Below are 15189 nucleotides of genomic sequence, written 5' to 3'. Positions count from 1 at the left end.
TCCGTTTACTCTTACGGCAAATCTCAGAAATTTTTGGGACTGCCTGTGGATTGGAATATGCCAATATGCGTCTCAGATCTAGTGACGCCATAAAGGCCCCTGGAAATAAAAGATCTCTCACGGAAAAAATTGATTCCATTCTGAATTTTTTCTTTTTCATGAACGGATTTAACTTTTTTAGATTTAGGATCAGTCTGTATTTGCCTGACTGTTTTTTTACAAGAAAAATTGTGGAGTAAAATCTCTCCTTTTGTTCCACTTTCGGAACCATTCTTATCACTTTCTGACTTAACATATTTTCTAGAATTCTGAGAGTCTCTAGAACCAGATCTGGCTCTTTTGGAGACCTTGTGATCACAAATTTTGACGGTGGAGGATGACAAAATTCTATCCGATAACCGAATCTTATCAGTTGTCGTATAAATGGACTTCTTGACATCAGAGACCATTTTAGAGTGAAGTACCTTAATCTTCCCCCCACCGCCTTGAAGGAGTCATTGTGATTTAGGCTGCGTTTCAGGGTTTTTGGATTTAAATCCCCCTCTCGCAGACCTATCAAAGGTCCATCTTTTACCTCTTCTTTGATCCTTAAAAGATTCCTTTTGCTCATTTGCTGGCTTCCGAAAAAACCTCTTTTTAGGAGTCTGTTTTTGTTTTTTCGGAAAAACCTTCTTATTAGCCGTTCTCTCCAGAGCCAAATCTAACTCTGGACCGAACAGTAAATCTCCTGTAAACGGAACTCCACAAAGTCTATTCTTTGACGTTAAGTTTCCGTCCCACATTTTCAACCATAATGCTCTGCGGCCTACATTCACCAGAGCTGTCGTTCTTGCAGTAAACCTGACAATCTCTGCTGACGCATCTGCCAAATAGGCAGCCGCTTTTGTAAGAATAGTAATGGAATTCAATATTTGTTCCATAGGAGCACCAGCTAAAATACTAGCTTTTAATTGATTTATCCAGAGCTCCAACGTTCTGGATACACAAGTTGCAGCCACAGCGGGCCTAAATGTAGCCGCACTGGCCTCCCAGGATCTTTTAAGATAAGCATCAATCTTTTTATCAATAGGATCCTTTAAATCTCCCAAATCCTCAAAAGCCAAATCCCCCTGTTTGGTTACTTGAGAAAAGGGTGTATCTAATTTCGGACATTTGTCCCAGAGAGCTGTATCTTCAGCCGAAAAGGGAAATCTCCTTTTAATGGCTTTAGACAACAAAAGTCTCTTTTCAGGCTCATTCCATTCTTTCACAATTGTTTGTTTAATAGCTTTATGTACAGGAAAAACAAGGCCTTCTTTTTCTTCCATACCTTTATAAAGTTGATCATGTAATGACAAGTTTGAAATTACGTCTTTATTTAATTCTAATGTTTCATAGATTGCTGAGATTAATGTCTCAGTATCTTCGATGCGGAATTTAAACCTTGAAGAAGATTCTGCCTCCAATTCCCTGGATTCAGATTCCTCTGAACTATTTTCACCTTCAATTGGTTCCTGACCATCTTTATCGGGTAAAGCAGGCTCAGAAACAACCTGAGCAGATGATGTACCTGCCTCTACCATGGAGGATTTGAAAGAAGCTAAAGAAGCATTGATTTCCTCTCTAAAAGCCTGTAATGTGTCCTGAATGGACGACCCAGGCTGTTCCCCCAAAACTTTTTCCATACATAATTGGCACAAAGTTTTAGCATATGGCAATGGAATTTTTATATTACAAACAGGACATCTTTTATAAGTAGGAGGCTTTGGCCTTTCTGACGGCGCTCCAGATTTTGCCTAGAAAAATAAAGCAAATGGCAAAATAATGAACCCCCTGTAACTTTAAGAATCATTTTCTTAACAATTGCCAAGTATATAGCATACTCCTACATGTGCACATACTAAGCAAATACAACTCCCATCATAAGATATATATAGCCACAGAAAGAGAATGACCCCACCATCTCACCTTCTGGGCGGCTGAGGTGCTGTCCGTTTTGTCAGATGCTGACATGCTTTTGTCCAGCACAAAACGCCGTCTCAAATGAAAGCACCTACTCAGCCCGCGCTTCCTCCCTTTAAACTTCCTGCCTGTGACGTCACACGAGGCGGGGACCGAAGCACCATAGAGACGCTGGCATAAAGAGCGTCTTCCGGCTTACCCGCCGGAAGTTACGCATACCGGAAGTTCCATGCGAACCATTGGCCGCCTGGACCAGCCGCCGACACGGCTGCACGCTTACCACAGCAGCCAACGGTCAGCACGGCGTACCTGATGGCCACCAACAGCCTATTCTGCCACTGCAGTCTTCACCTCCTGCCGCCTCCGTCACCGACAGTCCGGGGAAATTGCGCCCTCCACACTTGCTCCCCATCAGTTTGGGAGAGAAAGGTAGGCTACCCACAAAGTATCCAGCATGGGGTAGAAGGCCAGACTGCCTCAGTTCCACAGTCTCAGCCACCCACGGGAATTCAAACCTGCAGCCCAGCACACAGATCCAACTCCCAGGGGAGATGCTGACCTGCCTGGACGCAGGAACAGACAGCACTGTGGGTGGACTAACCATGTGATTGTTTTATAGGGGAAGTGCTGCTTGTTCCTGCGTTTGGGTGGGGCAACGTCTCACCTTGCCCTGAAGGATTGTGGGAAAAAAATATATTTCTAATCAAGCACACCATACTAAAAAAAGAGTTTATCAAAATCAATAAAAAAAACTGCTCTCTTTTCATCTGTACACTTTTAATTTATAGATAGGTTTCTACTTCCCCTGTCCATTATTCCATATTTTTCTTTCTTTGGTTATTTTTTCCCCTCCTTTTTATCCATTTTTGTTACATGTGAGATACATAAATGACATGAATGTTCTGAATGTATGCGATTTTTTTTTAATAGATTACTGTTCACGGTATATATGCTAGCTTCTTTTATAAGTAGTGGATGTGCTATGATAGTTCATTACAACACTGGCGGTTATATTACCGTATATACTCGGCTATAAGTCGAGAAATTTAGGACTGACTCATAGTGCAAAAGTGTGGGAGAGGACTTATACATGAGTAGTCCTAAATTTCTTGCATTATAACCAGGACGACACCATTCTCTCCCCCCGTGCTGCAGCGTTGCGGGCACCACTAGTGTACTTTGATCCCGCCTCCCTCCCACCTACCCACAATAACCTAAAGGGATTGCCGCCCCTCTCTATCCTCCCTGTGTAATTACCATATGTGCAGCGCGGGTGCCGTAGCCGCCGCTCACAGATAAATCACCGGGTGCAGCAGCCTCTCTCATTCACGCTGGTTTGTGAGCATTTAGCATCGCTCGGGCTTCCGCCTTCCGAAGTCACATGACACTGGTCACATGACACTGGCAGCCGGAGCTTTGCTAATGCTCACAGACCGGCGGCGGCAGGAGTACAAGAGGTAAGAGGATGCTGCGTCCGGCGATTAATCTGTGAGTGGCTGCTTCCACTGAAGTGACTGCGTGTCACTCTATCAGGAAAGTATGGAGCTCAGAGAACGCTGGCCGCTGCAACTCTGGGGAGGGGAGGGGGGAGAGGGGTTTGTTAAAAAAAAAAGTGTATACGGGACTTAGAGGAGTACCACAATATAGTACCACAATATAGGGCAAGCAGGGGGACACATACTGACACATAGTGGCAGGAGAGCGCATGCTTGCCACACCGTAAAGTAACCTGGTGAAAAATACTGGCAGCAATGAAGGAACAGAATGACAGATTGGCCACACTGAAAGAGGGCAGGGGAACACATACTGAATGCACTGAAAGTGGGATCAAGGGGACAAGGATACTCTCCACACTGATAGGGACATTGGGACAGATCAGAGGGTTAATGGCTGGGGGCCTGGAGCAGTTACTGGCTGCACTTGGGGGCCAGGAGGGGGTTAATGGCTACAATACTTTATGCAGTGTAGTCATTAACCCATTCTGGTCCCCAAGTGCAGCCATTAACTTTGCTGGATAGACTTGTACTTGAGACATTCAAAAAATCCAGTTTAAGAGAGTGAAATATTGGGGTCGACTTATACACGAGGTCAACTTGTATCCGAGTATATACGGTAGTTCAAAATAACGTTTTTTCATTCTCATGGCCAACTGACCATGAAATGTTGCCATCTACAACACTAGTCAAAATGAGATGTTGTGCAAAGTTCTCACATAAGCAACAATAGACGGACGTGTTCTGTAACGCTTCTAAAGCACGCTGTGATCATGCAGTCAGGTGCCTTGTCTGCACAGGCGCATTGATATAGGCACATGATGATCACGCACCCTTATCTGCATAGGCGCATTGATGAAATACGTTCTACGCCTGTGCAGTTATTGAAATTTGAAATACTTTCGAGTTGGGACTTTCGAAAGGACAAGCAGACGTCCACTTGAGTCGCCAGACATTTCCCCTCTGAGATTGCTATGGTCCCCCGATCTTCTCTGTGTGATGCTACAATACTTGGTAAGAATATTGGTGCTCACTAATTGCTCAAATAAAATGTAACTATGATTCTGCAAGCCTAGATGCTTTTTATAACAGGACTTTAGCTCAATAAATATTATTGAACCTTTCCTCATGTTTTGCTGCAATTTCTTTTACCCACTACGGTGGTGAGCGAAGTTAGAGGATTTAAAAACCCTTCCCATGAGGCAGAACAACTGGTCAGAAAGACATTTCTTTTCATCCCTATACTGATTTTTTGGCAAGCTGCCCGGGCCCCTTTTACACTTACCATTTTGCGTTGCAACACCTCCCCCCACATTTCGCCGCGATAGCCATTATAATCAGTGGAACGTTATATTTCCTGCAATGCGATGCAAGTAGTCTGGTTGATGCGTTGTCACACTGTACCGGAAGCAATGCAATTCAGTGGCAGCATGAACATTTAGAATTTTTCTTGCAGTGCACAGATATAGATTTTTGACTGGCTTATTTCTGTTCGGCAGCGTGCAAGCGACTGAAGACTACAGCTTTTTGGGAGCCGGTTGCCTCCGGTTACCCTATCGCTGCAGTCTGACGCACGTAGAGGTGCAGTGCGATGCATTGCGGGAGTCATCATGTGCAAATCACCTTGCTCCTAATGTAAAATAATAAAGTGGATCAACTCACCTGTGTCCCTCTGTTTTTCCGGTGTCGCTTGCGACGTACGTGCCCTGAAGATAATCTGTGCAGTGACTGCAGATGCATCTTGGTCTCTTGCTCAGAACTTGACGTGTCCAAGGGCTCATTCAGCCTGCTGCAAAGCAGAAACATAATTATTTAACCTGAATATAGCAAGTTATAAATAAAGGGAATCTGTAATGTCCCAAAATGTGACCCTAAGGGACAACACATAATTCTGACACCTTTGCTAGTCACATTTGTCTCCCGGGCCGGACTTTGGACATGCCTGCACTAGATGGTGCATATGCTGATGCATAAAACTATCAGAGCAACAGTGTGATCATTAACCACTCAACCCTTTAGACTCTAATTACACAGTAAACAAACATGTGACTAATTGGGCTGGTAATCACCATGTATGACCTCTTTTATAGCTGATGCACTCAAATTGTGTAAATGATTTTCAAATGCCATTTTTGTGCAGCAAAAAAGGGGATAAATAAATAAGAGAGACATAAAATGGGGGGGGGGGGGGGGGGGGGGGAGAGAGAGAGAGAGAGAGAGAGAGAGATAATGCTAAGCTGGAGCTGATTAGTCCGTATGTGTGCAGATGCTGCTGAAGAGACAATGTACCAGCAATGTATCAGAGGAGGCCTGCACCTGATAAAGCTGTATCCGTTTCTCCTTTCAAGAAACAGCTTTCTCAATAAAAACCATCTGGATTCCATAGTCCGATTCCAATCATTAACTGGCGAGTCTCAGCACCGCTCTTCACAATACAAAATAACAGAAAGAGCAAATCAACGCACTCCATAGTCATTGCTTTATACAGCTGCATGGCAGGGATTTCTCCTAAATCTGGGCAGAAGAAAAAAAAATAAAAAATAGACGAAGCCTTTTAACTAACAATAAATTATTGTCAGAAAGATGTCAAAGAGTCTCCGCCCCTTTTAAATGTCATCACTGGTTCCTGGAAGTTCAATCAAACAACCAGATAATTGCCTGGCTCAGGCAATTATTTCCCATTTCATCTAATGAAGTCTGTCTAACACTGTAGGGTGAGACAGCTGGTTTCAAGACTTCTTTGTCAATGCCTAGCTGTAAAATAACATTTTGTTTTCTCAAAAAGTGGTCCTATGATCGCTCGCACGCACACACAATATTGACAATTACAACAGACCAATTCTACCTAGCAACAGGAAGAATTTTAATTGGTCCATGGTGAACCAATAATATCCTCCCTGTTTCTGAGGATTCCCATTGGTCTTTTGCAACCTAATGGAGTTCCCCATGCTTCTGCTGGCCATCGATCTATTTCCCGGGACTGAGCGGAGGAGTCAGCAATCTGGGAACTGGTGGTGGCAGTAATCAGAGCGGACGAAGCTACGAGCCTAGCTAGGCCATTCTCAAACTGTCATTGCGTACAATATTCTGGCCGTCCCAGAAAAATGCAGTAAGTTCAGACTTTGCGTTCCGTATTATTATTATGTGAAAGAGTGGCTCTGAGTGACAAAACAAAAACAAGGATGTTAAGTGGTTTCTCTGCTTTTGCTCCAGTTTTGTTGGTGCTAGTTTTAATGAAATATTTAGTGTGTGTCATGGCGTGTGTTTCACTGAACTTTATAGCAGGGGCTACTACCACTTGTATACCAGTGATGGTCATTAGGAATCTTCAGGTGTGGTCACTGATTTCACCAAAGAGCTGACAATAGTAGTATCCATAAGAAGCAATTACCCCCTTCCATGTCATTAGTGCCCCCTTCTTCATAATCGCTTCTCTGTGCCCCCATCAATGATCTGTCTATGTGCTCCTCGTACCTGACATGAGTGCCCCTCTTTGCCTCCTCCCTACCCTTAGTGGCCATCAAGGCCTTTCACTCTAATTGACTTCTCTGCCTATCCCGAAAAATGACATGGCATTATGAAAAGTGGCAGTAACATTACAATTGCCCTACTTCTGTACAAGCCACTGAGACCTTTGAGTTAACTAGTGAGAAAGGGTCTGAAGAGCAGGGAAATGAGCAGCCAGTGCCTATTGGGTGTTGGCTAAGGCTAGGCTTCCACTGAAGCAAAGGTTATCATGCTGTGGCTAATCATTTAGAGTAGAGAGGAAGTTCTGAGTTCAGTTCCACTTTAAACTATTTTAAGATATTTTATCTTTTGTTGGTGCCTCCTTATACCAGTTTTTATTTCATCTGATCGCTAGTGACACTCGCCTCCCATGGTCCATCGTCAGGATTGTTTACACTTGGAGACTATAATACAAATAGCACCTAAAATGCCTTCATAGCACAATAATCTCTAGCCACACATGGCAGGCTCAATATAAATTTGTACCAATCAAGACATTACTTCTGCAGCAAAATGTGATCTCAGAATAAGAGTAGCCGGGGGGTGCAGGAATATCTTGTCATATAATTAGATACTTTAACAGCTTCCAAGAAACAGCATAAACAAAACCAACATGTGGACACTAAAAAAACAAACAAAACAAAAACAACAAAAAAACAAACAAAAAAAAAAAAACAACATACGGTATTTGGCAAGAAAAAGAGAATGCATATTATTCAGCTGGGAATAAACTTTTCCGTGCCGTAAATAAAATGAAAAAAATTAAGAATGCTGAACTAAAATGAAAAACAAGAGAACAAAGCTAAATGTTAAGCATCCAGTGCTTACCCTGTGATTTTTATTTTATGTATTTTGTTTTACATGTTCCAGACACAATCTTAATAGCTAGGCATAAAAAGGAAAGAGGGGGTTGGGGGTTTGCATAACTTAAAGGAGAAACTTTTTCCCAAGCCCTGCAGCCTGTGCATATGTAACGCATTTCACTAAATGGTCCCAGCTATTCTGGAGGGATTGTTATTGTCATTAAGAGGAACAGCGCAGTGACGGGGACAAACATACTAGCGGTAGGCAAGATAATAATCGCGCTGGCAGCAACGGCTGTCGCCAGTGATGCTCAGTGTTCAGGCACTGAAACAGATGGAAACTGAAGCATCACAGTCGCGCTCATCCTCTTTACTAACCCCCCCCCAAGAAAGGCTATCAGGGGACACTCGCTACCATCATGTAACTTCTAAAGAAAAATGTTAGGGGGAAGTTACAGGCGTCAGGGAAAAACATGCGCAGGAAAACTGCCAATAATAGAAAATCGGCACATTTACCAATTAATTTTTACTATAGCTAAGCCTCACCCAGGCCAACTTTAAGCGGCGTGTAATACACTGGCGCGTTCTGACGTCACATCATGTGATGCCCTGTTGCCATGGAGACGCTACGTGGGACATCGGTGAGCGAGGCGAGTTTCAAATCCCCCGTTGCCCGTTCACAACTTTGCAGGGAGGGAGGGGCGAAGGAGGGGAATCCAGCCAACTGTCGGTGGGCCGGAGAAGAAGCGCACACGGGCCGTAGTTTGCCCAGAGCTGGGACACTTATTAGACTGCCACTGAGCTGAAGCAACAAAACATTTGCCCTACTTTGTAAATGTTTGAATATAAAATAAAACTTTGTGATATCTAAAAAGTCATTTTTAGGAGTAAGAGGATAAATACAATTGTTTATCTCATCAGTTTGTTTTTGCCTCGGGTTCACATTAAAATGTCCATTTTGCATTAAAGGGGCACTACAGCGAAAAACTGTGAAATGTAAAATATGTGCAAACATATACAGTACAAATAAGTACATTTTTTCCAGAATAAAATGAACCATAAATTACTTTTCTCCTATGCTGCTGTCACTTACAGTAGGTAGTAGAAATCTGCCAGAAGTGACAGGTTTTGGACTAGTCCATCTCTTCATAGGGGATTCTCAGCAAGGCTTTTATTCTTTATAAAAGATATTCCCTAAAAAGGATTTAAACAATGATGCTGGCCAGCTTCCCTGCTCCCGACACAGTTTTTTGGCAGTTGGATAGAGCAACTGCCAATCATTAAGTGCTTTTGAAAATAAATATATCCCTGAGAATCCCCTATAAAGAGATGAACTAGTCCAAAACTAGTCACTTCTGTCAGATTTGTACTACCTACTGTAAGTGACAGCTACATAGGAGATAAGTAATGTATGGCTCATTTTACTGTGGAAAAAAATTACTTATTTGTATTTGTTTGCACATATTTTAAATTTTACAGTTTTTCGCGGTAATGCCCCTTTAACTAGTAAAGAAAAAAAAGAAAAGAAAAAAATAATAATAATAATGATATATATATACAGTATATATATATATATATATTTTATTTAGTATTTATATAGCGTTGACGTCTTCCGCAGCGCTGTACAGAGTATATATAGTCGTCTTGTCACTAACTGTCCCTCGAAGGAGCTCACAATCTAGTCGATACCATAGTCATATGTCTATAATGTGTAGTGTATGTATTGTACTCTAGGGCCAATTTTGGGCAGAAGCCAATTAACTTATATGTATGTTTTTGGGATGTGGGAGGAAACCGGTGCACCCGGAGGAAACCCACGTAGACACGGGGAGAACATACAAACTCCTTACAGATGTTGACCTAGCTGGGATTCAAACCTGGGACCCAGCGATGCAAGGCGAGAGCGCTAACCACTACGTCACCGTGTCTAGGCAGTGATATTAAATAACCATTTAGTAACTTAGTAATCAGAATGCTCAGATGGTAGAGTGCCTGCAAATATTTGGAGAACATGTGCGTCTTGATTTCAACTTTAAAAATTCAAGTCTACAAATGCACCAGCAAATAAAAGGGAGAAAAGCATTGTGATCATTCCTTCCCATTACCTGTGATCCTTCCCCTGCTCAGGGCTATCACTCGCAGTCACATGTGTTGACTCCAATAAAGACTCCTTATTCTCATAAACATGTAGTTTTGCTTTAAGTTCGGCCACCTGATTAGAAACACAGGATAGATATGAATTAATCCACAGCAGTCATTTTATTTTTCCAGCTGAATAACCCTAAAACCTAGGTTCTCAACCTGTGGTACGCGTACCCCAGGGGGTACTTTTGATGGTTTCAGGGGGTACTCGGGCTTGATATAATAAATCAAGAAGAACAAATGTAGCGTTGCAGAAAATGATAAATCTTATTTAAACAACACCAAATTAGTGTTTTAGCTAATTAAAAGCAATAGTAAATGCTTGGAAATTGTTTAGAACCAATAATCATGTACTATGATTAAATATATATTTGTCAAGGAGTAGTTGTGATAATGTTTACTATGCTAGGGGGTACTTGGTGAGTCCAGAGTTTTAAAAGGGGTACATACCATTAAAATGGTGAGAAACACTGCCCTAAAACACCAAATCAGCCCAAGATTATCGGTCCGCTCACCTCTGCCTTCAGCTCTTCGCATACAGCAGCGTACTTGCTGATGTGACAGTCCAGGTTGATCACATTGCTCTTCAGCTACAAACGACAAAGATATAGAAAAAAACAGAAAGATTACTCAAAACAGCAATATTATACAACCACAGGATACGTCTAATAGCCAATTCAACAAATAGGGTTGCAACGGTATGAAATTCCACAGTATTATAACCGTAAAAAAAAAAATACCATGGTATTATACAATTATTTGGACCTCCCTCTGTAGCCAGTAGTAGGTGGCCACAGCATAGGTAGCCAGTAGTAAGTGGCCGCAGCATAGGTAGCCAGTGATAGGTGTAGCCTGTAGTAGGTGCTCTCAGCAAAGGTAGCCAGGGATAGTTGTAGCCAATAGTAGGTGCTCTCAGGATAGGTGTAGCCAGTAGTAGGTGCTCGCTGGATAGGTAGCCAGGGATAAGTGTAGCCAGAATTAGGTGGTCGCAGCACAGAGAGCTGGGAGGGAGGGAGACGCAGCAGCAGGGATAAATACTCATTTGCCAGCAGCAAGGTGCTTCACGATGTACGGGCTTTATTCTACTCCCTGTTCTTGAATCATCTTGTAATAGCACCCAGGGGGCGCTGTTTCAGGGAAATGTGTTACAAGAACAGGAAGTACAATGAAGCCAGTACATTGTTCAGGACGGAGCTGGCTGCCCGCAAGTGAGTATTTGCATCCCAGCCGCTGTTCGTGCGCTTGCCGCGTCGCATCCCCACCGCTACGTCGCCCTGCCCCCTAAAAAAGAGATTGTGCATGGTATGATTACCATGCACAATCAAACCGCAGTATATCGTCATACCGGTCAGTGTTCTCCCCAGGTTCATTTAGCCGGGTGCTCCACCCGGCTAGATTTGGTGACCACCCGGCTGTCATCGGCTCACCTCCTCCTATGCTGTAAGCTGAGTTGCCCTGCATTTTCATCTCAACCCACCCGGCTACTATTTCATGCCACCCGGCTGGAAAAAAATTCTGGGGAGAACACTGCCGGTATACCACAGCAACCCTACAACAATATACAAAGTGCTATTAAAATGAACCCAAGTCAGCAGGGATAAAAAAAAAAAGGTTAGATACTTATCTAGGTAGAAGGAAGCCTCTGGATCCTGTAGAGGCTGCCCACAGAGTCTTCTGGTCCACCGTTACCGAATGTGCACCCCCAAAAGAAATCAGATGAGCTTGTCGGATTTCAAGCTCATGACCTCTTCAAAACACAAGCATGGCTGTACTGCTTAAGCATGGCCGAGCCTGCACAGTAGGCCAGAGCCACTGGTCCACGAGCGCCTCTATAGTACTGAGCAAGCACAGGAGAAGCATGGCAGCTCTTGTGCATGAAGAGGAGCGAGGTCGCAATCTGCAGGAGTCTCGGGCAGCACCGGTGGTCCTGAGTTGGCTGATAGTGTAATGGTTAAGGGCTCTGCCTCTGACACAGGAGACCAGGGTTCGAATCTCGGCTCTGCTTGTTCAGTAAGCCAGCACTAATTCAGTAGGAGACCTTTAGCAAGTCTCCCTTACACTGCTACTGCCAATAGAGCGCGCCCTAGTGGCTGCTGCTCTGCTCTGGCGCTTTGAGTCCGCAAGGAGAAAAGCGCAATATAAATGTTATTTGTCTTGTCTTGTCTTGAGGACGGTGTGGGCAGCCTCTGGAGGATCTAAGGTAAGTATTTAATTTTAGACCCAAGGTTTTCCTCGGGTTCACTTTAAACATATATAGTTTAATTTAAATATATTATTATAGCAAAGCCTGTGGCCATTTTCATTGGGATGTCGAGAGTCCTGCTTTAAAGCGGACCTGAACTCAGAATTTCCTCTCTGCTCTAAAGGAATATGCTGTTTATCTTTTAAACAAAAACATTTCTTACTTACAGCTGATACAAATCCTGCAATAAATCAGCAGTGTGTCTTCCTCCTGCTTTCATGGAAGCAGACATATTTTTAACATCCTGTGTTTACAAAATAGCTGCTCTGCCGAGGCAGCCAGCTGACAGTTAAGAGATCTAATTACAGTTGTGATAAGTCACAGAAGAGGGGGAATTAGACATGCTAAACTCTCTAAATACATACAGGGAGCATTTCTCTAGGTTTTCCCTCTGTCCAGTGCAAGAGTTCAGGTCCACTTAAAAAGCAAATAGCCATCAACAAACCGACAGCCAGCCAGTATGATAATACACTGTGCAATACAAAGCAAGCATGGCGGCATCACAAACTATACTTGACAGAATTGCTACTGAAACCTGATCAATATCAAGTACTGCACAGAGGAAAAATCATTCATATTCCCCAATGGCTTTTCGATCAGGGAAACACTGATCCTATACAAGGCTGACCATACATTGGTGTATGGTGGCCTTCAGATTGCTCATAACATGTTACACATTCAGCACAACTCTTTATAGAGGAAGAAGAGTTACTCACAGAGAGTTTGATCTCCTTGGCGCGGTTGGCATACTTCAGTGTATTGTAAGTATCATCATAACTCAAAGAGGACGGGCTGATGGCCGCAATCATGACGGTCCTGCAGTTTCCTCCAATGGAGTCTTTCAGAAGTCGGGTGAGTTTACTGTCTCTGTAGGGAATGTGAGCTTTCTTGTTCTAAAAATGGTATAAATGGCCACTAATGGTTAAAAAAAGGACCTGCATTAATTCCTAAATCCAACATAAATACAGTAGAGTCCTGGTTATCTAGAACTCAACTAACCAGAAGTTTCAACCAGCACAGGTGAAGACCAACTACCTACTGTAGGCTGGTTGTAAGCTCTGCTGGGCTTAAAGGCTGAATTTCATGGCTCCAGCAGGTTTATAGAGTTTCAGTTACTGTATTTTACCATTTCATGGACACCTGAAGTGAGAGGGATATGGAAGCTGCCATATTTATATCCTCTTTAACAATACCAGTTGCAGGGCAGCCCTGCTGATCTGTTTGGCTGCAGTAGTGTCTGAATCACACCAGAAATAAGCATGAGGCTAATCCTGTCAGATCTAATAATGTCAGGAACACCTGATCTGCTGCATGCTTGTTCAGGGTCTATGGCTAAGAGGATTAGAAGCAGAGGATCGGCAGGATAGCCAGGCAACTGGTATTGTTTAAAACGAAAAATAAGTATAGTAGCCTCCATATCCCTCTTGCTACAGTTGTCCTTTAGCGAGACTATCAGAAGGTAAAAGAGTAGATCTTTCTGTACATGGTACGTGGTTTATGGTTTTCCTAGGTTGGGCTGGGGCCTCACAGCTGCTGGCAGCAGCTTGTGTATAGGGATCACCAGTACAACAGACAAATTTGCATTACTGATCATCAGAGGGTACTTTTAAAAGTTCCTGCAAATACTTTACTGGTGAAGTTATCCTTTAGAGCAGCTCCAGGCAATAAATTCAAGCTGAACTTTTGGCAAAAAGCAGAATAAACCTCAAACTCTCCCGTCTCTTCCCACCCCCTTCTAGATTGGAAGATAAATAAATATTAGCGTACTTTCATTTTTTGTGTGTGTGTGTGTGTGTGTTTAAATTGGGCCATCATCACTAATGCAATAAAAATGATTTTATTGCCTTTAGCGACATTACAAATTGGCATTTCAAACCTTTTACGTGCTGTATACTGTAAGTGGTTACTCTCTGCTTATGTTGATAGTAAAGTAGCTATAATGTGTGATGATCTGCTTAACCACTTCAATACCAGTGGTCTGACCACTGGTACAGATAACAGGGCCTACTGACGTCAAGCTGCATGGATTCGCTGCTCTCCCTTCGCTGAAGCTCATTCGTTCTGCTGTCGGCATGACAGCAGAGCTCTGTTAGCCGGTCAGGAGACAATTTCATTGGCCAATGACCAATGACCAATGTGATTGGTTCACAGTAATCACGGGGTCAGGAACCAATGAAATCGGCTCATGACCAGCTCACAGAGTTCAAAACAGTTCTGTGGCAGCCAGTTTCGGCTGCCACAAGTTCAAACCACAGTGTGCGTAACTTAGCAGACCAAGAAATATGAATATAGCGAATGCTCCAAGAGTGTCAGTTTACTAGTACAAGAGATACCAGCAGTTGGTGCGGTCTAGTTTTTTCATGTCTGCCAGTAGTAAAGATGATGAGGTGCAGGCTCATTGTGCATCAAACAACATGAACAAATTACATGGCGGATATCAATCATTTCTTGATCCCTCTTCTAGTTTTTAACATCTCACTTTGCTTACTGAACAGGCAGAGCTGAGATTGGAACTCAGGTCGCCTGTGACACAAGCAGAGCGGTTAACCATTACACTATCCAGCCACTAAGAGGGGTCATCAGCCTACAGGCTAGTGCTGCATCTGTTGCTATGGAGGGAGAACGAGCGGCGCACAATGGAGCAGATTCCCACAGGCAAATTCAATGCGAACAGGTGATGCTTGGGCGTCGAGGGGATTTTCTGAGATCCAGCATGCCAGATTTGTAGCAGTGGGGCGGACATTGTACACCCTGGATCGATTCACGATATCGGCCGCCACAACCAAGTTTAAACCACCGTGTGCGTAACTTAGCAGACCAAGAAATATGAATATAGCGAATGCTCCAAGAGTGTCAGTTTACTAGTACAAGAGATAAACAACGCTCCCTGGAGAGTTGTCGGAATGTCATCTGCTAACTGCATATGTGTCACTACAGTCACATACCAAACTACTGTTTATCTGGCAATTTCGTTATATGTTGTCAAATGCTAATTGAAGAGAGCCGTAACAATTCCTGAGCACTTTGAGAAGATTGGACGATTTTAAAAGGAAAGGGAAAA

General features: G+C 43.2%; 1 protein-coding gene across 1 annotated transcript in view; it reads right to left on the bottom strand.

Annotated features, from left to right (window-relative positions):
- KIF18B (kinesin family member 18B) overlaps nt 1-15189 on the bottom strand; it is a 71993-nt gene that overhangs the window by 31144 nt on the left and 25660 nt on the right. The window contains exons 7-10 of the mRNA XM_068241142.1: nt 12845-13021; nt 10402-10476; nt 9850-9956; nt 5097-5223 (exon numbers count right to left, since the gene is read on the bottom strand). Of these exons, the coding sequence (XP_068097243.1) occupies nt 5097-5223; nt 9850-9956; nt 10402-10476; nt 12845-13021 (486 nt within the window). The remainder of the gene's footprint in view (nt 1-5096; nt 5224-9849; nt 9957-10401; nt 10477-12844; nt 13022-15189) is intronic.

Source organism: Hyperolius riggenbachi, chromosome 6 (assembly GCF_040937935.1).
Source record: "Hyperolius riggenbachi isolate aHypRig1 chromosome 6, aHypRig1.pri, whole genome shotgun sequence".
Classification (NCBI taxonomy): Eukaryota; Metazoa; Chordata; class Amphibia; order Anura; family Hyperoliidae; genus Hyperolius; species Hyperolius riggenbachi.
This window is presented reverse-complemented; position numbering and strand designations above follow the sequence as displayed.